Here is a 24363-nt window from a genome sequence, read left to right as displayed (position 1 = left end):
TTACCTTCTTCCTGCCCCAACCCTACTGGGCTTTTCCCCTGCCTGGCAGCCCCCTCTGCACAAAGCCCAGCCCAGCACATCCCAGATGTCCCGCTGTCCAGGGGGTGATGGTCTGTCCTTGCCTGGGACATGGGATCAAGGGGAGAGGCTAACCCAGCAGCCCAGCCAAAGGTGCAGAGCTGTCTTCCTGTGTGACCCCTGAGAAAGGAGACGGGGAGAAGAGTGGCCACCACCATGTGTTGCCCCACACTTGCCCCTTACTACCCACTAGCTCACCCCCACGAAACAGCCGAACCACCCCTGCCCCCAAAAGGCTGGTCTGGCTCTTGTGCTCTCTGTTGCATCCCCCTCTGGCATCCGGGGTCGATGGCCCCAGAGGTTATCATCCAGGCACCAACCCCTGGTGTGCGTGCCGCTGAGGTCTTATCTAGCGGTTTGCAAATGTCTTTAGAAAACAACTCGTTCTTGAACTCAAGGAAGGAAAAGAACACCTGGCAGGATCTGACCTTTTATTTTTGGCCGTTTTCTTCACCTGGCAGGATTTGACCTTTTGTTTTTGGCCATTTTCTTTGGACAGATTCAACTATGAGGATTTTATCAGAAAACAAAGTGCTCATCCATTCTGATCCACTTCCTCCTTTGCAGGGTCTCAGTTTCTGGCTCAGCGTGGTCTGAGCCACTCTGTCTTAGTAACTCTGGAGATCAGCTCACAGGGATCATCCAGTGTGGCAAGGGATAGGGGAACAGGATGGGTTTCAGGGTGGGTTGGGACTGTGATGGGTGCTCTCCCTGCTTCCATTACTCTGTCTGTAAAATGGGAGGACTTAACGGAAACGTTTGCTTTGAGAACCTATAGCAGTCAGTGGATGAGAAATGGTGGCAAGATCCAGGTGACGTGCATTTGCCATTTCATACTTGTTCTGATGGCTTTGTGCTTGTTATCAGCTAACCTTCGTGGGTGGTATTTTAGGTGGATGCAAGAAGGCAGGTTGAATTGCTGCAAAGAGCTGAATATCTCAGCTGTGCATGGAGCTGGGTATGTCAGAAGTGTTTGGTGCTGGCAGGGAATATTGAGGATGACTTTTTGGAGACCCTTGTGCTTTATCTTAGGAGCATTCCTCTGTCCTTTCTGTTCTTGCTGAGGCCTCCTGTGTTCTTTCACTGGGGGGCGGTGAGCAGGAGAGAAAAGTGTTCAGTCCTGTGGCTTCTTTATCTGGAAAACTCAGGAAAAGCTTGTGTGATCAGCCAGAGGGCCACAAGTGCTTCTGCACAGAGACATCATGGTGCAGAGGGTTTGTCCAGAAGCATCCCCAGGTCCCAGCCTGCTTCAGCTGCTTTTGCAGGCAGGACAAAGATGTCAGGCTTTGGGAAAGGCATCCTGCGCGTTCACCCTTGGTGCAGTACCAGGGGAGAATTACAGCCCTGGCTTTCCTAGCAAGGCTGCAGCTTTGTACTTCTGAGCCTGATATCTCCTTTGCAGGCTAACAGAGTGCCACTCCTCATGTCCCTGGTGTCTCCCAGATCTGAGTGGAGCCTCTCAAAGACACAGTGCTGGCAAGCCCAGCCTAGCACGCTGTGGTTTGCTCAGGCGGCTGTGCTTCGTTGAGTGTTGCCAAGTATAATTTTTCTTTTACCTCCTTGTTCCTGGATTTAATAAATCCAGAACTATGCACCCTCCACTTGAGCCAGAATCCTCCCACCATCAAACATGCCCCATTTTATGCCTTCCCTATCTGACAAGGAAAATAATCTCCCCTACTTTTCTCCTTCATGCTTCTCTGTCTAAATCCTGAAGCCCTAATCCTGTTAGCATGCTCTGTTCCAGGGCTCTGTCTCCGCGGGAATAACATAATCCTGCAGTAAATCTAGTGGGTCCAGAGAGACACATACATACAGACGAAGGCAGGGCTGCTGCCATCCTTGGCCCTCTCCTCTGCCTCCCCCAGCCTCTTTCTTTAGCTCCACAAGAAATTGCATAGGGGCCAAGCAGCACAATAAATAAAGCGGGAGAGAGGCTACCGTCTGCCCCCTTCCTGACTTGCTGCCTCTTTGACTTCATGGCACTTTTTGTCTCGCTTGCCCTTCACTCCAAACTGCCATTGGCACAAGTCCCGTACCCACTGGAACTAATGCAGCTTCAGAAATCCCCCCATCATCCCGTGGCAGTTCCAACGTGTCAGAAATACAACTTGTAAGTGTTGATGTGGAGCTTGCAAGTGCATGCACACGGAAAACTTGCCCAGTCCTCCTCTAGCCTAGACATCATCTCCCAGCACTTGCTTTCTGCAGCAAATTAATTAAGCAGGTCAGCTCTCATTGATTATCAATTTAATTTTACATGTAGACCTGCCGACTGGACTAAAACAGAGGTAAACGTAAGGTATATGGGGAGGGTACAGGCAGCTCTTTGAGGCAGCAGTGAAAATGAGTTCCCTTGACTGCTTCTTGGAAGGTGCTTTTAATTTGTTAATTGTTTTCCCATTTGTCTTCTGGCTCTGTCACCCTTCAGTGCGTGTGCGTGTGCATGCGCATACATGCTCTCTGCTGAGTGTATATCTATCTATCTATCTCCATAGATCACAGCCAGGGTTTTTTTTTTTTTTTTTCCTGCTGGTGTAAATTACCGTGACTTCTTATACTTCGATGGCGATATGTTGATTTACACCATTTGAAGACTTGGCTCAAAATATGTGCTGAGTGGGATGAAAAGCAGATAGGATGGGAGGAATAGCAATGTTCTATTTTGGTAAGGGGAAAGAAATCTTTGCTTTCTTGGCGCTCCCAATTTCACACATTTTCCTGCTAGTTCTTCCCATGCCGTGAGTGCTAATTTGAGGCACGATGTAGAGCCTGTTCAAGTCAATGGGACTCTCTCCACGGTGCACTCGGGCTCTGGGGTTGGTGTTTTCAATGCAGAGGAACCACATGCTCAGGGTCAGACCCTGGTCAGCAGTGTCGGGACTTGAGGGCTCACAGTGCGTTTCCACTTGTGAAGGAGGCTGAAAGGCCCGGCATGTGGGGGGACCCCACTTCTCTAACAGCACTAAGCACCTGCCCTCTGAACATGTCCCCTTTCTCTGAAGCTAAACGGGGTGAGAAGCAGTGATGTACTGTGATCAGTTGGGGCTTTACAGAAACAAGGGTCACTGGGGAGATCCTGCCAATGTGGCTGATAAGAGAGCTGGAACCCAGGTGCCGTTTCTGCCCTTATAAACTGGCAGTCCAGGGTGTCAAGGCCCCGGATTCAGAGTTATGTAGCTTGTTGAATGTCATCTAATCTGAGGAGATTACTGGGCCCCAGATCTAAAGCAGAATTGAGGTTGCGCTCCTTGGAAGCAGGTGGTTGGGACTAAGGTCATGTAAGAGATGCTTTCAGCAATGCATGTGATAGTGGTAAAGTTTTTGGGCTCAGTCCTGCTTCTGCTTTCTGTCAAGCTTGACTTTGCAGAAGTCAGCAACAAATTACGCTGGTGTAAATTTGGATTCTGGCCCCTGATACTCATATGTGTGAAGAGAGCTAAAAAAGAACAAAACTGGAAATATGTTAAACCAAAAAGAGCAGCAAACCTCGTCAGTGACTGTTAAAACATGCTGGTCCATATGCAACCTTTGGCTCATGGAGTCTTCAAACTGCTGATTGTGGGAAGGCAAGAGGTTGCCAGGAGAAAACTCCTCTGGGCTTGCTGCCCCTGGGCATCTGCTGGGCCACCATCAGGAGCCGCCCCCTGGGACAGAGGGATCTTTGGGCTGACCTGACGTGGTGCTCCTCATGCTATAATAGTTGCACCAGCTCAGATAAACATTTCCTGTCCTCCGGTGTTAGGTTCAGAGGTAAGGTGTTGTGTGTCAGCTTCTGTGTTGACATAAACCTGGAGGCTTTGCTGTGGTGTGGAAATGTATCCTTTCAGCCTGTGTGTGTGTTCCCACAGGTTTACAACACATACACACGCATGCCTGGGGAGTGTTTCACAGTAACCACTCTTCTCATAGACCTCCTGCTGGAAAAAAGGGTGTTTGGTGTCTGCTGAGCAAGGAAAAGGATGGGAAGTGGGGTCAGACAGGATAAAATAGGATATTAAAAACACATAAACCATGCTGTGTTGCTAAATGGTAGCAGCATGATATATATTCTCCAGATTAGCATTTCTACTCAAGTTCACATCAACCCCAAATCCCAGTAACCAGCCAAATTTGTAACCAAGGCCCTCTGGGGGGTGACTGCTCCCTGCCCTGGCAGGAGTGCCACCGTCCTGGGCTGGATAGCCTAGAGCTGGTTGCAGTGCTGTGAACAGCTGCTGTCCCTTTCTGCAAACACTCTCTGTGCGCCCTGGCGTGCTGGATCCTGGGGGAAGAGCAGTAACGTGCTGTCTGCAGGCCTAAACCAGTGAAAGGCTTATAAAATGCTTCTTAACCACTATTCAGGGTGAGAGACCAGGATACAACCTCGCCCCATTTTCTGTTGTGGATCGTGGGGATCTGCAGTTGAATTGTTTGACTCTTGTCTCTGACAGAAGATCAGTGCCAGAGATAACACCCTCCTGATCTGCTCCAAAATAAACTTAGTGGGAGCTCCTGTGCTTAGCATGGCATATGCAGGGTAGGAGCCTGCAGAAGAGCCCAGCCAGCTTCTCAGTGTGGATGCAGCTCCTAGCTGAGATTAGAGGATGCTCTAGCCTGTCCTGAGAGACTGTGCGCTTGGAGGGAAAGCGAGCAATGCCTGCAGCCTCCGTCTGTGAGCTTTAGTGCTTTATGCTGCAAGCAGAGAAAGGGTTGAAAATTGCCTTGGGTTGGGTACTTATTTCTTCTTTCCCCTCTTCTCTTCTGCACTATGGCTGTGCAACCTGAAACAGAACCACAAGTATCCAGCCTTTGTCCAGCCTATTAAAATAATGGGCAGGAGGGGTGGATCTAACGTCCATCTGGTAGTTATTGATTATGGCCATCTGGTAAGGCAACAGCCTTTTCATATCATGTCGCATCATAAACTCTCCCGAAAAGCTGTCTCTGTGTGGTAGGCTGCATGTTGGCGGGAGAGGCAGGGGTGAGAGGCTGGCTGGGACAGCATCTTGTCACCCCAGGCAGAGGCAGCATCCTCCCTGCTCACACTGCTGCTTGCGCACGATGTTTCCCGGTGGAGCTCAGCAGGAGGATGTGTCAGGTTGTCAGCCCGTTTACCTGCAGAGGGGAGGCAAGGTCTCACGCACTGTTCAGGTGCATCTGGGCTTTTTTGTTGGAGCAGCTCTAGGTTTGGGGGTGAGCTCAAAGCAGCTGTGGCCTTACAGTCTGAGGTGCCTCAGGGTGCTGTGAGAGGCAGCGGGGCAGCAAGCTCCTGTGTCTCCTGCTTGATGGGTGAGTTGAGGAATGCTGTCCTGCCAGCGGCTCAGCTCTCCCTGCCTGCCCCTGGGTGCTTGCCCTGGCTGGAGGCTGGCCTTGCCCAGAAAGCCTCTCCTCAGTCTTCCCTGTTAACAGTTTTAGCTGTTGATCTGGTTATTTCTTTCTGCCTGGGGAGAAGATAACTGTTTTTGCCTTCTTTCCCTTGCAGACATTTCAGGCCAATGAGGATGCCACAGAGGTGGTTCTCAACAAGATCCACAGCCCGGTGCTCACACGCTTCGTGCGCATCCGTCCCCAGAGCTGGCACAACGGCATTGCCCTGAGGCTGGAGCTGTATGGCTGCCGCATCACTGGTGAGGGTCCTCTCCTCTCCTTGGCCTCAGCCCTCCTCTCTGTCCCTCTTACAGCCTGTCCTGGGGTGCTGTCCCCTGCAGCTGTCATGGGCTGCTTGGGGTGGGGATGGTGACACTATGAGCAGCATGGAGGCACCCAACCCAAGGGATGTGCTTGGGGGAACAGGCACCCAGACCCCAGAGGCAAGTGGGAAGCACCCAGTGCTGGTGCTGGTTCAGTGCTCAGACCTTAAACCTGTGGGGAAACCCACGAGTGCTTTGTTCAGCTGCCCTGGCTGTTCATGCCCTTTCTTTCCCTACAGATTCACCTTGCTCCAGCTTGCTGGGAATGCTTTCTGGCCTTATCCCTGACTCACAGATCTCAGCCTCTTCCATCAGAGGCTATGACTGGTCTCCCAGCATGGCCCGCTTGGTGAGCAGCCGCTCAGGCTGGTTTCCCCGCGTCCCCCAAGCCCAGCCTGGGGAGGAATGGCTGCAGGTGGACCTCGGCATCCCAAAGAATATCAAAGGCGTCATTATCCAGGGGGCTCGTGGAGGGGACAGTGTGACCACCACTGAGTCTCGCTCCTTCGTGAAGAAGTTTAAGGTGGCCTACAGCATGAATGGAAAGGACTGGGACTTCATCCAGGACCCTAAAACAATGCAAGCCAAGGTAAGCAGTACCTGGAGCAGCTGCAAAATGAGATATCTTTCTGGCTATCTTCAGTCTGCCTGATGAGGTCTTGGGAAATCAGCTGTCAGTCCCCACAGAGACCTTGGGACTTTGGGTTGTCACCATGAAATCCTAGGTTGTGTCCCCTGGTGTGGCTCCTAAGCTGCCCTGGAGGCTGTAGTTCCACCTTGCCTGAAGGAAGGCAATTTCCCTTCATTTCTCATTGTGGACCAGGTCTGGGGATGTGGACATCACCTGCTGGTCCTCCCAGCTCCTGCAGGTCGGAGCGCACAAGATGGTGTGTTTGGTTATGTTTGACAGAAACTAATTACGCATTTTAAGGGGAAAGATGTTGCTGTTGTGGCTTACACCTCTGGAAGAGGAAGATGAATCACAACTTCTCTTTGGGAAATGTGCTAAATCTTAAGTCCCTTTTGCCACACTGGAGTGACCCTGAAATTCCCCATGTTTTTCCCATATCACTGGAGTTCCCCATAATCTTTCCACTTAGCAGTATGGGAGTGACAGGGGGCTTGAGGAATAAATGAATTCTCTGCTCCTGTCTGTTCTGGTTTTATGCAAACTCATCTGCTTCTGAAAATTTGGGTAACTTTTAATTTTTCCTGATCCTACAAATGAGTCTTAGAAGGCCTGATGCTATCTTTAGCCCTCTGTTTATTCCCCACAGACTTGAGTTCATGCACGTAAGCTGAAAAGCAGCAGTACTTGGACTGTGAGGAAGAATGAGCGTTTACACTATATTAGAACATGCAGTAGCTTCTTTATTTGCCAAAGGACAAATCTGATCTTATTTATATGTGAAGTCAGTGGATATTTCCCAAGCTTCCCCTGTGTGGCTTGGATCAGAATCTGACCCCTGGGTATAAAGCAGAGGCCAAGAGAGATTGTGCAAGTTTCTTAAAAACAGCCTATCTGGTCCTTATGAAACTGAGCAGGAACAGCCCAATTTCTGTTCAGATGGACTCAATGGCCGCTAGTCGGACAGCTAAACGATTTCAAACTGTGGCTGCATCCTGCCAGACCCAAATTATCAAGTCTGGTGGAGAGCATGTGGGACACACGCATCACTTGCCTTCCCCACCCCCCTTCCTCTCTTTCTCTCTCTAGCTTTTTGAAGGCAATATCCACTACGATATCCCTGAAGTCCGGAGGTTTGATCCTGTTCCTGCCCAATACGTCCGAGTGCACCCAGAGAGGTGGTCCCCAGCAGGAATAGGAATGCGTCTGGAGGTGCTGGGCTGCGACTGGACAGGTAGGAGCCCCTGCACCTCTGCCCACTGGCTCCATCGGGGCTGCAGCAGGCACTGAACGAGCAAGGTGCATGTGTAAGGTTATATCTCTCCCTGTAGTCCCACCTCAGGGCCGTGCCGTGGCAGGGAGACTGCAGCCACGAAGGCAGACCCTGCAGTGTGGCCTGACCCCATCTTTTTACTTCCACCCTAAAAAGTACTGGCCTTGATGCAGGATGTAGCAGCAATGTTTGGACCCTAATCTAAGCTTTCACACAAAGCCCCATACAGGAATTCTCCCCAGCTCCCCTCTCCCTCCTTTCAGATTTTTTTATCTGGATGTGCAGGCTTTCCCAGTCTCTGTGTTAGATAACATTTGGGCTTTTTAATCCACATGGGTAAGATAAAAAATAGGGAGAGAAACAGAGGTGCAGAAGAGGGGTGCAGTAACCAGTACAGGTAACCTGAGTTGCCATGATAAGGCTTTGCTGTAAAAAGAAACGTCCCTCTCTCACTGAACCCCATGTTCCTTTTGCAGAAAAAAGATTGGGGATTTAACTCTACAACATCTCTACAGCATCCCTAAGACCAGGGAAGTTTGTTCACTTTTGCCCACCTGTTTTTCACAAGTGTTATGCCTTGCAGCCACCATTGTTTTTAATACAGAGGTGAAAACTATCTAACACACTCACTGGGATCAGCAAAGGTTGTGCCTCTGACCCTCTGAGGCCCAGTGGTGATTGATAGCTCCATGGTTTCATCCCCAAAAGCCAAAAACACACCCAACAGCTCATTGGGTCTGATGCTAGCTTTTCAGTGCCAGTGGTTAGTTGTCCCTTTTTAAAATTTATTTTATTTTTTAATAATCTGCTTAAATCTGAATCTGGTGTCCAGATGTCAGTGATAAAGAGGTATGATTTCTATTTTATAAACACATCTGTAGAAGGCATTTTGTCATAAGAATTCCCATTCTAGGAAGCTTAAAGGATGCAGAGGTTTTTTCCACCCTTTTCTGGAGTCTGTACTACCCTTTCCTTGGGTGATGTGCTGTGAGATGCATTACAAACACTTAACAGCAAATCAGACAACACGCGTACACACAGTTAATAATGATCATTTTTCACCTTTGAAATCAATGGCAAATCTCCCCCTGGACTGGGAATCCATTGTAAATTATCTGGACTTTAAATCAAGATTAGATCTGAATTTAAATCTTACAGCATCTTTGGGATGTTGTAGGAGAAGCAGGCGCCGTGGCTTTCATGCGAGCAGCGGGAGCTGAGGCTCCATGTGGAAGTGGTCAGGCAGCTCCTGCATTGCTGCTGCCTGCAGCTCCCGGGAGTCTCCAGCAGCCCCATCTCTGCAGACCGCTGCTGGCTGGTGCATCACAGTGCTGCATCACTGCTGCAAAGGGAGGCAGTTGCACAAGACCTCTGACCATGTACACGTCAGCCCCACCATTGCGCTCCTCCAAATCAGAATAAGAGGGACTTGGCATCCCCAACTTCTTGTGCTATTTTTTCCAAATTTTCTTCTATGGCTATGTCCACGCTTAGTTTCAGTATCAGCAGTAACAGCCCATGTTTTATCCAGGCAGGGTGGTTTATGGTCATTTCTCAGTGTGGCTGTCTAATCATTTCCACATTGCAATGTTTAAAACTCAACTGCCAAGTCATAAATATTCGTAGCTTTATTGATCTAAAGGCATTCAGCTTTCTAATCAGAGCAGGGCTTGTAATCTTGTGGATTCACCATGTTATAAAAAGCATTTGTATCCCTGATGCAACCTGGGGAGCAGAGATAGCCCATAGCATTATCTGCATGCTAAACCCAGGCTGGCTACAAGCAGCAGTCCTCGACAATGCCAAGGTACAGCCCTCCTTCGCTGGGAGGACCCAGGCAAGTTACAGAACTGGCTGTGAAAACCCAGGCAACCACACTTGCTTGGGAACAAGATTAAGAGATGGATTAAAACAAGCTGATTGAAAATATTTTCAAGTGAGGGCCTAAGCCCATATGTACCCTGCACAGCTGTTTCTCTTTCTTATCGGCAACAAGCATCTTAATTACCAAGTCAAACAGGTAACTGAACAGCAACTGAGCTCACAAACTAGTTGGCTAGTACCTCAAAAATTGGGAAGCAGAGAGTCAGCAATTGGCTTCTTTCAAAGACCTGCCAAAATTTTTCCTCTGAAGAGTGGAGATTGATGAATGTTTACTTGCAGCTGGTTTTCTCTCCTTTGAAGTTCCCAACATCTGGTTTCAATTGCACAGTGACTTTGCATTTTGATCAGCAGTTACCACCAGTTGCACAGACACTTGCTGGGTCAGGGAGAGAGAAAGCAAGCAAGCAAGATCTCTTTTTCACTTTCCATTTCACACATCACGTTGTCCTGCCTGCTATTTTCATTATCTCTTGTAACCATCGTGTTTCAGCTCTGCCATGGTAACTGATTTTTCAAGATACGTATCTGTGGCTTGTCCAGGGCAATGCAGCACTGTTGATTTACATCCTCTCAGCATCTGTGTCCCGTATGGGACTTGGCTTTCAAGGTCCTTCCACATTGTCATATTTCAGCTATAAATCTCAATATACAAGAACAACAACCTAAAAAAATGTACCAGCTCTAAATAACTTGCAGCTTTTGATATGTTGCCTTCACCTGCTGCTTTTTTTTTTTTTTTTTGTTTCCTTTTTTATGACATTTTTCTGTGCCTGGCTGCTTGCAATTTGCTTCTTTGTTGCATTTGGAGTTTTATGGGGTTGTAACAAATTTGAACTGACAAATTAAAAGACTTTGAGGTTATTTGGTATTTTATCCTGAACAAAAGACAGCCAGTGGGGAAAAAAAAGTAAAAGAATGCTGAGAGTTTATGTGCAACATGTTTAATAACAGGAAAATAAAAGGGCAGAAAGGAGCCTATGGAAAATATTCAATGTATTTAGCCATTTCCTCCTGCTTCTGGCTTTATTAAATGATATCCTGAAGGGTGCCGACAAAGAAACACAATCACACATAACTGAGCAAAGCAGCCTCTTTTTAAAAGTGGAAAGAATCAAGCCTGCTGTACTCCAGTTAACGCGCCCGTAAAAGGAGAGACTGCTGGAACCTAATGTCGTTTACTGTTGATCTTAATATCCTTCCCTTTCTTGCTTAAATTTCCCTTGACACCTGCTTGGAGGTTGTTTCACACGGGCCATGTTGGAGAGAGGGAAATTGGACAGAGACCCTTTGAAAGCGTAGTCAGGAGCCTGGAGTGTGAAACCAGATGCTTTCTGCAGCGAGCCAGAGCGCACTAGGGGATCCTCTGGGTCCGCTTGTGGTTACGTCATTTGTGGGTTTGAGTGACTTGTTTTATAAATTGGCACAATTGGTGGGAATGTTGTGTGTGGTTTTTTTAACGTGTCGTATGCCTTTATGAAAGAAAAAGACATTCTGCCTGTGATCTCTCTTATCCAGTAATGACAGCTAAGTGGATTGCCAACACCAGTGTCGTTTAAAAAATTAAGAGAAAAAGTAGCATGTATGTCTAGAGGAGAGCCTTGTCCAACAGGAACTCTAAATCAAAAGAACTCCCATATGGAAACAGCCAGTTCACTTGAAGTTCAAACCATGCTGACATTTGTAACACGTGGAAATCTCATGGTATTCTTGTTCTATGTCTTCCTAACATTATAAGAACATGAGAAAAAGATTTTTTGCTTTGTTTCCTCCTACCTGGGCTTTTTGTACTGTCTGTGGCAAATAGCATCTCTGCTCCATTTTTTTCAGATGTAAAGCCCACTGCAGAGACACTGGTGCCCACTTTGAAGAGCGAACAGACCACCACCCCATACCCAACTGATGAAGAGGCAACAGAGTGTGGTGATAGCTGTGGAGAAGAGGAGGGTATGTATCAGAGCAGCACATCTTCATCTCAATAAGGGATGGGTTAAGAGCTAAGCAAATACTCTTATCTTCCCATTAGTTCCTATACATGGGGCTGATTCCTGGAAAGCTTAGTGTAATATTATTAGTGATAGGCCAAGATAAAAAAAACCAAACAAAATCTGATAAGTTATATCAAGAAAGGATGCAAGAGCAAGAGATAGCAGCTAATTCAGTCCCTACGGTACGGGACTTGAAGAGCTGTTCTCCCAGCTTCCTTACGTGACCCGAGGAAACTCACTTAGTGCCCTGTTTAGAGTCACCTGTGTTCCAGATCCCCTTGGCTGGATGTCATAAATTCAGAAGGTGATTCAGGAAAGAGATTCAGGCTGCTCGGTATGCTGAGCTCCTGCAGAGGTCACAACTGTGGGAGTAAATCACGACACGTAGAGAAGGCTGATGTCCTGAACACCTATCTGTTAAGGATCATCTTCCCTAATATCAGCTGCTTAAAATTTCGGAGGACAGTTTGAGCGCCTTGTGCCAGCAGCAGAGAGAGGGGAACACTAACTCCAGGCAGGAGTTTGTCCTCCTGGCCTTAGATGGCTGTCAGATATACAGAAATGGTTTGGTATCTGTGGTGCTTGCCTGCCTCTACTGACTATAGAAGAGGCTGAACGTTAGTTTAGACTACGTGCTGTGCTTGTTAAAAGCCAGTGCTGGGGGAGCTAAGTTTCTCTGCCTCAGATTCCTACCTGTAAAAGAACAGACATCATATTCTGCTCCTTGCAAGGGGGATGTGAGCATCTAAAGCTTGTGAAATGTCCAGATTAAGGAGAGAGGGCTTGGCAGAGCTGTGCAGTATGCAGGAGATACGTGCCCCTGGGCACAACAGCAAAGCCTGGGCCTCAGCGCTGGGGCTGAGGCATTTATGCAAGGACTGCAACAAGAAATCTCCTGAGGAAAAGCTGCCTTTTGAGATATCTCCTAGGACTTCTGTCATTTCAGCTTCCAGCCCCAGAGAAAAAATTTAAAATAAATAAATTCTAAAAAGAACATTAACTGGCTTTTTCACACCTCCCATCAGGATTCTGCTGTAGTTCAGTTCTGGAAATGCAAGTTGCAGAAGTATCTCAAAGGGCCTGATGCTTATTGCTTTGCCTCAGTGATAAACTTGTGCAACCCTGCTACCATTGAGGCATGTGGGAAACTGCAGAGAGGAAATTTAGGCCAGTAATAATCTCTGCAACAACACAGTTCCTGGGTGCAGTCCAGGGCAGGAGAGCAAGCGGAGTATACCATGGAGCATGGAAGCAGCTTTCCCATCAGCTTCCCTCAGATTTAGTAACAATTTTCATTCTGGTACTCCATAAACAATGAGTGTGTTTCTCTGGACAATCAGATTTATGACAGCCAAACAGAAACAATGCTGCTCTCCAGGGTATGAGATTAGATTGGAATAAAAGGATGCATGATCTGCATTGTTTTATTTCGGAGTGGGAGCATGTAAAGAAAGCCCTCTGCCCCTCACAGCAAAGTTCCCTGATGCCTATCGCTTGAGTCATTCACCTCCTCCTGGCTATCACTCACTTTGTGGGCACTGTGATTTAAAACTTCCTCTTTGCTCAGGAAAAACCCGGCCTATAATTGGACTCTGACGTGCATGTCCGCTGAGTCTTTGGGATGGTCTCGGATCTTTTCTGCAGCCTCTGTGCCTTCTGGCTGTTTCCCCAACTGAAGGAGCCAGCAGCTGCCTTGCTGCTACGTGCAGCCTCTGGTATATGCCCTCCTGCCCACAGACCTGTCTCTGCAGGAAAGCTCTCCAGAGCTTTTAAAGCTGTTGACACAGGGGAATTAACTCTGCTTCTGTTTCACAGATGAAAAATTAAATGACTCGCCCAAAGACCATGTGGTGAGTCCATAGTGGAGCTAGAAATAGAGGCTGGCTCCTTTCACTCAGAATCCAAAAGCCTGAGCTCATGGTGGCCCCATGTTTCCCCTGGTAGCATTTCCACAAGAAGGTAGGAAGGGGTGAGTGACAGCTCACCACGTTGACAGACAGCTCCCGTCTGGTGCAAGTGGCTAGATCTGTCACTCAGGAGCTGGGTTTCTGGAGCACTTGAGATTCTCCTTTTGGAGCCAGAGCAGGAACTGATCAGCACAGGGCACTCAGGAAGCGCTCTTCCCTGACATTTAAGAAGGCATTTAATATTTGACCACTCCAGGGGCTGAAGAGAAGGTGCTGATTAGAGTCTGCAAGCGTTTGGTACTGGCTTTTATATTTGCTTAGTTTGGTGGATTAGCCACAGGACGTGGTGTGAGCATTTTGATGATGCAGAATTTAAGGCTGATCCCTGGAGCTGACGAAATGTGAGATGGGTTAAAAGCATCAGCGTGAGTGAGATTTCATGCTTTCTTCAGTATTTATGGCTTGCCAGCTATTTTAGTTTTGGCTTGTTTTTTAATAGCAACCCTTCACGGGCAGGTCATTTTTTAATCCAACTTTATTATTTTGCTTCTATTTCTTTTCGTAAGATTTCCACCTCCCTGTGAACTTCAACTGCAACTTTGATCTCCCTGAAGACCTCTGTGGTTGGTCACATGACTTGGCAATGGGTTATACGTGGTCTGTGCAGCCTACAAGCACCTGGATGGGCGACTCTGAACCAAGCTCTGAGACTGTGCCTGGTAAGACGGTTAATGCCGTACCAAAACAGGGAAGAGGGAGCTGATGGGGCTTTCTCCGTGTGAACAGTATGACTGATTATTGGACAGCTGTTGAGAGTTGTGAAGGCTGTGCAGAGCTGAACGTTTTCTTTTGTGGAAGCTTTCAGATGCTTTGCTGTATGGTTCATGACTTATTTATAGGTCTGTGACCGCTGGCACCGAGTTGTACTAACTATCCTCTTGAGATAGCCTTGAATCAGACACTGGGCTTTGAACCCCCTGTGACTATGAAGGTTAGCCCAGGCTCTGTTCCACATTCTGTTCCAAACATCTTCTGTAGGACCCAGTGCTTTTTCTGCAGAATGCATTTCCTCTTTTGTTAGAGATGCATTTCTTCCTCCCATATGTTGCTCGGGCTGCCTATAGTCTTCAGCTATTCTGCACTCTGGGCTTGCATAGGCTGGATTTCAACCTCCTCCAAGTGAAAGATGAGCTAAGCCCTAAAAATGCTGAAATACGCCAGCTTCTTGCTGTTTGACTTTTGCTCTTTTTCTCTACTGTGCTTTAGAAGCAGAAGATTTGCATGAGCATGGCAGAGCCTAATGTATGGAGGACCTCACTGAGATGTGCTGGCATGGGTTGGAAGGGAGCCTGCCTCTGGCAGTGTGGTTGATAGATCAGGTTCTTCAGCCTCACATCTTGGAACTTGCCCTGGGACTAGTGCCCTTGCTTTACCCTTACTGACTTTGTGGCATGGGTGGCATGAAGAACATTTGCCAGTTTCCTTGTGACAGTTGACTGCATCACTGCAGCATCGCTTCTCTTCACTATCAGTCATTGCTTATCAAACTCAGGGCTCCCCCAGGGAGAGCTGGCTGATCTTACCTGTCTGCAGCTCTGCTCCGATGCCTGGTGACTCCAGTGTTTCTGTGCCATGCACCCAGGGTGCCATGCATGCTGTGGGCTCCTCCCCGCCCTCCCCCCAGTGAGGTTGAGTCTCGAGATGCAAACATTCAGGCGAACCTGTTAGCCACCTGGCAGAGGCACTGGCCAGATTGGCAGTGCTGCCAGCCAGTTGGAAAGCCGTGCAGCCAACACCTGGTAGGCAGTGCTAAAGAGGAAAATATGTATTCCAGAAACATATGGGAAGAGGAGAATCTGCTACATCTCCACACACAAATCACCCCCACATAAATGCACACATCATTTCTCTCTTCAGCTCCTGAGGTGCTCGGCATTTTCCAAGAGACACGGTAATGCTGTTAAGTGCAACATATATGGACATCTGACAAATTCTTTGGCATGACATAGGGACACTGTGTCTGCTATGGAGAAAAATATTTTCATATTTCAAGTGTTTATCTCTTCAGCATTTGAGTGCTTTGGAAGATTAATATCTGGAGCTCAGTGCAGCCTCAGGCAACAGGAGAGAACACTTACAGCAAGCCCCAGACTTAATAACCCTCCCCATCTCTTTTGCTGTAATAATGTTTAATTAATATAAGCCTCCTGCAAGTAGGATAAAAATTACTTATTTTTATAACTCAGACTCAATTTTTCATTTCATTTCCTCTCCCTTGAGTCTCCCTACAATTAGTTGGCCATAGTTTCTTAGAAGACTGTGTCGTATGTGCGCATGCGCGTGTGTGCGCACGTGCACAGTCCGGGAGAGGCTGGTGCTGCCTCAGATGGCTCAGCAGGCAGTTTTGGGGGGGTTTTACCCTTCTTCTACCCTTTCTTCTCTTTCTTAGTTAGTTAAGAACTGCAAAACCTCATTGCTGTGGCCAGGGGAACATTCTGCTACTGCGCTCAGTGATGTAGTCTCGTGCCGGTGCGCAGAGCTCTGGGTTACGGCGCCGGGCTGAGCCAGGCACTGAAGCACGGACGGGGTGCAGGCGCTCGGCAAGTCATGGGCAGGGGAGGAGGAGGAAGAGGAGGTGGCTGCTGCAAGGGCTGAAGTGACTTGCCCACAGTGCTGGAGGGTGCCAGCAGCAGGCACCTGGCACAGGCTGAGGGTTGGTTGTTGGCACTGCCGTGGCATCAGCATCGGGCAGAGATGAGCCCTGCCGGCGGCTGTGCCGCTGCCTTGCCCATGCCGCACCAGGCTGCAGAGTGGCCGGCATGCAAAGGCATCGCTGCCCTGCCTCGCTTTGGTCCTGCTCTTAGAAATGAAGAAGACAGGACACAAAAGGAAACAACTATTTGCTTTTTTCCTCCTCACACAGCTTTTAAAAGCAACTCAAGAAACATGAAACAGAAGCGATGCCAGCCCCTCGGTGGGACAGAATCGAAGCATTGTTTAGTTCACACTCCCCCATTCTTCCCCTGCCTTTCCCTCACGTTCCCTCCAGCGTTTTGTTTCTACTTAGAAAATTCATCTTCAGACTCCAGGGAGCAAGGAATGAAAAGCCCTTGTTCAGGGTGGTCTTTTCTTGTGAATTCCCCACCCTGGGGTGAGCAGTTGGGTGAAGGAGAGCAGCTGTGCTTGGTTTAGGGGCAGGGCAAAAGCTAACGGGAACTCAAAGCTGCTGGATCCCAATTTACTCGTGATTTAAAGGTGCTGGCCTGGGCTAGAAGCCTGGGCTGCTCCACGGTAGCAAGGAAATGTGCTGTGCCTTTAAGAGCCATGTGGGATGTGTTTCTACTTCTTCTGAAAATTGCAAAACAAGAATTAAAATTAAAAGAAAAAAAAAAAATAATGAAAGGAGGACCCCTGGCTCAGTCTGCATGAGAGAGGGGGGGGAGGAAATGACCATGGTGAAATATCCTCTGTGAGGCACTTGATTAGAAAAGTCTGCTGAGAGACAGGCCTGAATTCCTCAGATATCTCCCGATTTCATTTTATGCGCTGTATGCAATTCCTCCTCGTCTTTGGCACGGAGGACTTCTCAAGACTGACAAGACACCCACTGCTCTCATTCCACTATTTTTATTTCCAAGATACTCTTTCAGGCAGCTCTGCATTTCTTTTTTTAGCCCTCTGTTCCTTGGGCTCTTCACACCATGGATTAGCTCCACGTCCTCTCCTGCAGGCTCCCGTTACATGTCTGGGGACCCTGTTGGTGGAAGTTGACCCAAAGTGCCCAACTCAGCAGAAACCCAGCATGGTTCCAGCTGTTACCCTGCCCTTTGCAAGCCTAGAAAATACTGTTGCTCCCTTTTCCATGCCCCCACAAGAGATTGCCAGGATTTTTCCCTCTATGGATTTTCAGATGCTTCCTATCTGTAGAAAGATTCCCCTTAGCTGCACCTAGCAAGCTTCAAGGAGCAAAAAGTTCAGGTTTCAGTGAGGTTTCGAGCCCCTTCCTGCTGCATGCAATGTCAATGTGCCATTTGTGTCAAGATAGAGGTCTTAAGACCTGAAAAGAAATCTGGGTTGGTAAGTTGGGCACCTCAACTCTTCACCAACTCTGAATTTCACCAGGGTCTTGATCCTGAAGGGTGTAAAAATCCTGGGTTATATCCGCAGCGGGTAGGTGCAGTTGCATTGCTCTCAGTGGTGCTACACTATCAAGCTGGCACTGAAAAGCTGGAAGTCGTGTAAGTCATTTTTTTCCCCTCCAGTTTTCTTGCAGTCGTTAAGTAAATATCTTATGGCCCTAGAAGAGCACTGTGGGATCTGCACCTCCACCACACACTGCTTCTCATTTGGGGGAGCATGGCAGCAGGGTCAGAGCCCTGGCAGCACTGTGAACCCCACGTTGTTTGGATGTCGGCAGCTGTACATGCACACGGAAAACAAAGCGATTTTAGCCTTGCGGCTCTCCAGACCACATAGCTCTTGGGCTGGGCTGCAAAAACCCACCGAGGGCTTCTGTTGTGGGCCGTGGCCTTTCTGGCTTTGAGGGTCAGGAATGCTGCTTATTTGGGTGGCAGGCGCTGCAGGGAAAAGTTTATTTGTTTCGAAGCATTTCCAGCAGAGGGGTGTTTGTAGTGCATTGAAGTTTTATAAGAGCTATTTTTTTTTAAGGAAAACAAATGTTGTACTTTTTTTGAGCCAATGGTGAACCTTTACCATTCCTGTGTTTTTCCCATGGGATCCTTAAAAGGGAAAGTTTCATATTTTTCCTGCGATCCATGAGAAATTCTGCCTGAAGGCCTTCATCCTACTCTGTGCAAACTAGCAGAAAGGTTTTCGTGGTGTTAATGGAGCAGGAATGGACTGAACTGGGTCTGCACTTAACTCTCATGAGACTACTCTCAGAGCTTGTGCCTTGGGGACACATTTTGACCTCTAGGGTCAATCCTGTCCCCTTTGAAGTAGGAGTGAGTTTTGCTTGTGGGGTGGTGTGAAAGTAAAGCACTTCTGTGCAATGAGTGAGCAGCTGCACACTGTGGGAAGGAGAAAGGAGGCCACATAGCTGGCTCTGTCTCTCCCTGCTCACCCCATGTGTGGTGCAGATTGCCTCTCAGCAAAGCTGTACGCAGCTCTCCTGACTTGTTTGCACAGTGAAGACAGCAAACTCTAAAAAGTCATTCATGCTTTGGCTGCCTGCAGCACGGTGGAGCTGGGATGCCCCAGCACCCAGATCACGGCAGGTTTGCTAGCGTCGGCTGGGATGTGCAAGTGTCCTGGCCACGGGCTGGGGCCAGGCTGTGGCTGTCCTCATGCTCGTACAGTCTTTCGTGAGAGAAGGGGCACAGGCACCATCTGCCTCTGCATTGCCAGCAAAGCTCCTGCTCACTGGGCTGGGCTGGAGGCAGAGAGGAAACCATTCTTCTGCGGCTCACCCATTTCTTCATTGCTTGCTGTCTCAATCCTTAGTCATTTTTTGGACCCAGACACCAGTGACACACACTGCCTATAAAACCAGGCTGGAATGCTCTTTGGAAAACAAGACACTGTCTCTCAAATCTTAGCGTGTGCATCACTCCGTCACTTCGCAGCAGTGACTTGGCAGCCTGTGAGTCACAGAGCCTGGTTTAGGAAAGCATACGCATGCATGAGCAAGCCACAATGTGCAGCCTGTGTGGTGGAAGCAATGTCTCTGTTAATGCCTTTAATTGTGCATGCACAAACGCGGGGCGCGGGTGGATCTGCGCACACCGTTTCATGTAGGGGCACACAGGGTGCCTGCCAGGCTGGCAGTGGACTCGGCGTGGTGGCAAGCAGTTCACTTAGCATAAATGTCAGGCTCTAATTGGCATTTGGTTTGTCAGGGACACTGTGCCCTCCCTGCACTCCCAGGGGAGGCAGCAGGACTCACAATCATGCCATGCTGTTGAGGACGTGAGGCTTAATTAAGAGAGAGGATGTAATGGCCCATCCATTAGAAAGGCTCCAGAGAGCAGGTGGAGGGCTTGGTTCTGGGCAGGTGTGGGGGTTTATGCCTTTTCATGGACTGATTTAGAGTCTGAAACGGCAAGGACTTGGCAGGCTAATTAACACATAATCAAAATTGAGGGGATTTTCCAGCAGACACAGTGATCTAGTTAATATAAATATTAGTTTTACGGAGGATTGATTTCCCTCCATAAATGAAAGTCTGTCACTGAGGAGAGGCCTGTCACTGAAATTATGGTGGCAGCCTTTTGAGGTGAATTTGTATGACTTGCCAAAAAAAAAATAAAATAAAATTAAAAAATAATAACTATCCAATTTCAATCTGCATATTCATGCAGCTGCCATCCCCCTGCTACCAGAGCACCCTGCAGTCACTAGGGGATCTGAGCTGATCCGCTTCCTGGGAAAGGCAAGGACTGATGCAACCTCCAGCTCACATGCCCCATAAGAATGGCAGGATCAGACCCCACTGGGATGTCCCCTTGGCCCTGGCACAGCATGGCCAGAGTGACATTTGGGGCTGTGCAGGCAGGTGATGGGGCTCAGACCGAAGGTGTCACCTATGGGATTTGACAGACAAGAGGTGGCTGCCAGCAGGCTACAGCGCTGCCACTGAAACACACAGTGAAACAAGCTCTGCAATGAAGAAGAGTGCGGTGACCTTTGGAGGGACGTAAGTGAAGGCAATTCAGCGTGGGTCCTCCATAGGAGCAGCAGCTTGTAACTCAACCATATCCAGCAAGGTGGAAATGTGGGGGGGCAATCTGAAATCTCAGTAATTGCTTGTGTACATCCTGCCCGACAGGTTTTGCTGGAAAACCTCCAGATGTGCTGCTGAGACCAGTGAGGGAAGGTGCTTTTCTTGGGAGAGGGAGTGAGATGCGTAGGACCCAAGCACAGGCAGGCTGACCTTGCAGAGGGGGGAAGCTGTCGTGGCTCAGGCTTGCAGCCTGACTGAAACTGCTAGGCTTCATCCCCTGCTGCCCCTAATGTCCTCTCAGATGGCTTGCTAGCAGGAGAGGACGGGCATGCCAAGAGGAAACCGCATTGGCCAGATGGTTTGTTTGCAGAGCCCAGCTGGTGATTTATCCTGGACTCACTGCCATGCACATACAAGTGACTGCCATCGTCTGGCTGGGGTGGTTGCATGTTCACGCTCCTCTGGCTCCCCTACATCCAGATGATCCCATAAGTCTTCCATGAGATTTATGCTGTAGCATCAGTTGCAAAAACCAGCAGTAGGTTAAAATGCCTGAGCAGGTTTGTTCTGCCTTTTTTGAGCCGTCACTTTGAACTACCAGTGCCAGTTCAGTGGGGGATGCAGCTGCTGTATTAGCTGAAATAGAGGCTGCAAAGCAAAGTTCTGGGAAAAAGATTAAAATGCATTTCTGATCCTGGAAGAATCGATCAGCTCATCGTTGCAAGGCTCCCTTCAAGCATTTTAGCAGGGGAAATCAGCCTGTCAGGTGCTTTCTGTGCCAAAGGCTTCCATTTACTGTATCAAACAGTGACTACTGGAACCACCAAGCTCCCACATGCTGTTCCAACAATTAGCTCCACAGTGTCCTTGTTCAGTCAGTCTCAGCAAATTCATAAGGCTTTTCAGAAGGTCCAACTAGCCACTAGAGTGATCCAGCCATTTCATCTTCAAATGACGCAGAAAGTCCTGCCTGCTTGTGCTCAGCTTTCTGCTCCAGAAACTGGTACCAGGAGCGGGAGCATGTGGTGCCCAAACCCACTGCTACTTGCAGGGGAGCAGCTGGGTTCATCACCTGAAGACTGAGCCTCCCATAGCCCTTGGGACTGCCACTGGGTCCCTGGAGAGCTCTGTGGGCCCCAGCAAGCGTTGGGTGGGGACCACAGGAGATGCAGGGCTTGAGAGGGCTCCCATGGCTCTGAAAGAGCCTGTGTGGCTGAGTGGGGCATTGGTTTTGGCTGCAGTTCAGGAGTTTCTTTGATTTCACAGCCTGATAGGAATGGGAACAAACAGGAGGTTGGTGTCATCCCTGGAAGGAGAGGTATGACTCAGAGGCACACAGGCTCTTTTGCTGAAGTGGTGGAGGCAGCTACGCTGGGTACCGCTGGCTCCCAGTGAGGGGTGCAGATCGTGGCTGGTGTCCAGCTGCACAATTAACACAGCCCCCTGGGGTCAGCTGTGGGCTTTGGTGGATCCAAGGATAGCTAACATCCCTGCACTCGATCAGGCTGCCTGAACACTGGCACCAAAAGTCAGTCCTGAACTTTGGGGACCTGGATTTGATCATTCTTGAGCCTGGCTGGTGCTTTTGTTAAAGATTTGCCTGTGAGACCATTTCAGCTGTGAGATAACCGTACGATCACTGTCTGATTTGCTCTTCTACCTTGTTTGTTGCTGCTTTTTTCTTGTTGTTGCTTTTTTCTTTGAAGAGGCTTGTAGTGAATTACAAAAAGAGGATTTTAATTCAGGAGACCTTGATGACTTATTATGCCTTATCGCTCCTTAGGCATGGAGTACAGCTTGTTCATTTTTTTTTTTTCTTCCTCCACTTATTTATCTCCCACATCTCCTCCTCCACCGCTACCACTCCGAGGTAAATCACAAGAACACTCCTCCATTAGAGAACGGCATGCTACTTCTTCAAGTGATTCACTCAAGCAGGAGTGGGCAAACATGCTTTCGTCTGTTTTTTCTGCTACTGTTGTTGGCATAAAGTGCCAAGTGGCCCAGGTACATTTCATAGGTGCTGGAAAATATTGCTTGCTCTTTATGTGGCTGGTCAGGGACAGATTTGTCCTTCACGGAGCAAAATCAGTGAAAGTTCATATGGAGTGGATACGCTTTTGAAATATTTTGATCATACATCCCAGGAGTAGAGTGATGGCAAATATTTCTGCTGTTGTCCTAAATTTATTTTAGAAAGCTGTGTCACTCATGGTACATGAAACATGGGTTTCAGCCCAGCTCTCTGGCAGTGACAAACTTGTAGCAGGGCCAGTGGCTGTGCAACCACTGATACGTCTCCCTTGGGCTGGCATGTCACCGGATTGCTGACTGGCAGCAAGGTCAGATGCTCTTTTCCGAGTGGGACGTGACTTGCGATGCTCAGGATTGGGGTTCTAAGTTCTGATCTCTCTGGTTTAAGTTTTGGAGGTGTTTTCAGTGCACTTAGTGAACATTCTCAGTGCAGACGCTGCTCTTCTGCCATTGCTGTGGGCACTGAAGCCACAGAGGGAGCAGGGCAAACAGGAGGCAAGCTGCTGCTCAGAGCTTTGCCCGTCAAGTGCAGCAGGCTAAGACGTGGGGATGGGAAGCGACGGATCCCCAGGCGTGGTCCTGGGGCAGGGGTAACCCCCCTGGGCTTGCGGGGTGGCATGCACATGCTGGCATGAAGCACCAGTGACACGTGCCCACTCTGTAGCATGTCCATCCCTCTGTTGAAATGCCAAATACAGCAATATCTGCCGTTGGCCTGTCTGTGTCACCTTGTACTGCAGGAACTGCAGCTGGAGCAACCCAAGGGGCTCTGTCCTGCTATTGGTCATGAAGTGGGGGGAGGTAAGGACCACGTCAGCTACACGCTTGGCTTTCAGTCTGTGCTAAGGGACTCCAGGCATCCAAGCTGCAAATGGGAAACTCCTTGAGGAGGCTTCTCGTCAGAGAGGGCTGGAAACCACTGATTCCAAACCAAATCAGCTGTGCCCAGGGATTTGTATCCACGGGCTTTTGCTGCTATTGGTATTCAGATCAAGTATCTCCAATTCCACTCTCAGCCTTGAACTTCTCCTGGGCTATCAAACATACCAAATCTGCTCCCTGAGAATTCACAAAAAGCATGGCACAATTTAAATGTAATATTAAAGCAAGTAAATCCCCTGCTGCATGTATTTCAGCTACCTTCAAGTTTGCAATACCCGGCTGTCGCCTGTGCCTACTTCACTTGCTGGGACCACGTCCTTCCTCTGTGCTGTGCTTTAGGGGCTGTTTTGCTGCATTATGGAAAAACTAAGAGCCAGGCCTTCATTTTGTCATGTGTATCCTCAAAACAAAACTGTCAGCTAGATCCTGATGGTGGAGTATTTACCGCTGGGGATGAAAAGAGGCAGGATGAACACAGCTTGAGATCCCCATCATAAGATGAGTTTTCAGTACCGGCGGTTAGAAAAACCCACCTCAGGCTTGTTAACTGAGCAGGCTCCCAGCGGAATAAACACACACACACACCCACCCGCCAATGTCATTATCATGGTGTCGCTTCTTCTGACAATAACTGTTCTTTAACTTCTCCTAATTATGCTGATCTTCAGCTTACCGCTTTCTGGTTTTGCTGTCGGTCTCCTACCAGATGGTGGTGGCTGGTGAGGGGAGCGTGCTCCTCGGTGCCCTGCCCAGGCTGCCCAGGGCACCACAGCAGCATGGCTTGCTGCGCTCAGAGGGTGCCAGTGCGAGACCCTGCTCTTGCAGGCATGGCCGTGAGGTCCTGCCCAGCGCTGCCAAAGCTGCCTGGCAGGCGGTGAGACACTTGTTGCAAGTGGCCACAACAAATAATACGTATTTTTCTCTTTAAACAGATGGCAAGAATTACCTGCAGCTGCAAAGCAGTGGAAGGAGGGAAGGGCAGCGAGCTCGGCTCATCAGCCCCACCATCTATCTGCCCCAAAGTGCTGTCTGCATGGTCTTCCAGTACCAGGCGTGGGGCAGCAATGGAGTGATGCTGCGGGTCTGGCGGGAAGCCAGCCAGGAGCACAAGGTGCTGTGGGTCATCGCAGAAGACCAAGGGGAGGAGTGGAGGGAAGGCCGCATCATCTTGCCGAGCTATGACATGGAGTACAGGGTAAGATGCTTGGGGAAGGTGTGCTGGACCAGGCAGGCATCTCCAGCATCTTTATTTCAGCGTTGCAGAGCCAGGGCCCATTCATCATTAGGGAACTGGCTGTTTTCATTGTGTTTCTCAAGTTACCATAGTAACTAAACGAC

The 24363-nt window shown here is 48.8% G+C and overlaps 1 protein-coding gene across 6 annotated transcripts in view; it reads left to right on the top strand.

The window, feature by feature from the left end:
• Positions 1–24363, top strand: part of NRP2 (neuropilin 2) — a 90735-nt gene that overhangs the window by 40793 nt on the left and 25579 nt on the right. For all 6 annotated transcript variants that reach the window (XM_055718145.1, XM_055718143.1, XM_055718144.1 and 3 more), the window contains exons 8-13: positions 5543–5687; positions 5990–6339; positions 7468–7612; positions 11363–11479; positions 13994–14146; positions 23958–24220. In XM_055718145.1, the coding sequence (XP_055574120.1) occupies positions 5543–5687; positions 5990–6339; positions 7468–7612; positions 11363–11479; positions 13994–14146; positions 23958–24220 (1173 nt within the window). The remainder of the gene's footprint in view (positions 1–5542; positions 5688–5989; positions 6340–7467; positions 7613–11362; positions 11480–13993; positions 14147–23957; positions 24221–24363) is intronic.

This window comes from Falco cherrug, chromosome 8 (assembly GCF_023634085.1).
Source record: "Falco cherrug isolate bFalChe1 chromosome 8, bFalChe1.pri, whole genome shotgun sequence".
Classification (NCBI taxonomy): Eukaryota; Metazoa; Chordata; class Aves; order Falconiformes; family Falconidae; genus Falco; species Falco cherrug.
Note: the sequence above shows the minus strand (reverse complement) of the source record. Positions and strands in the feature narration are given on the sequence as shown.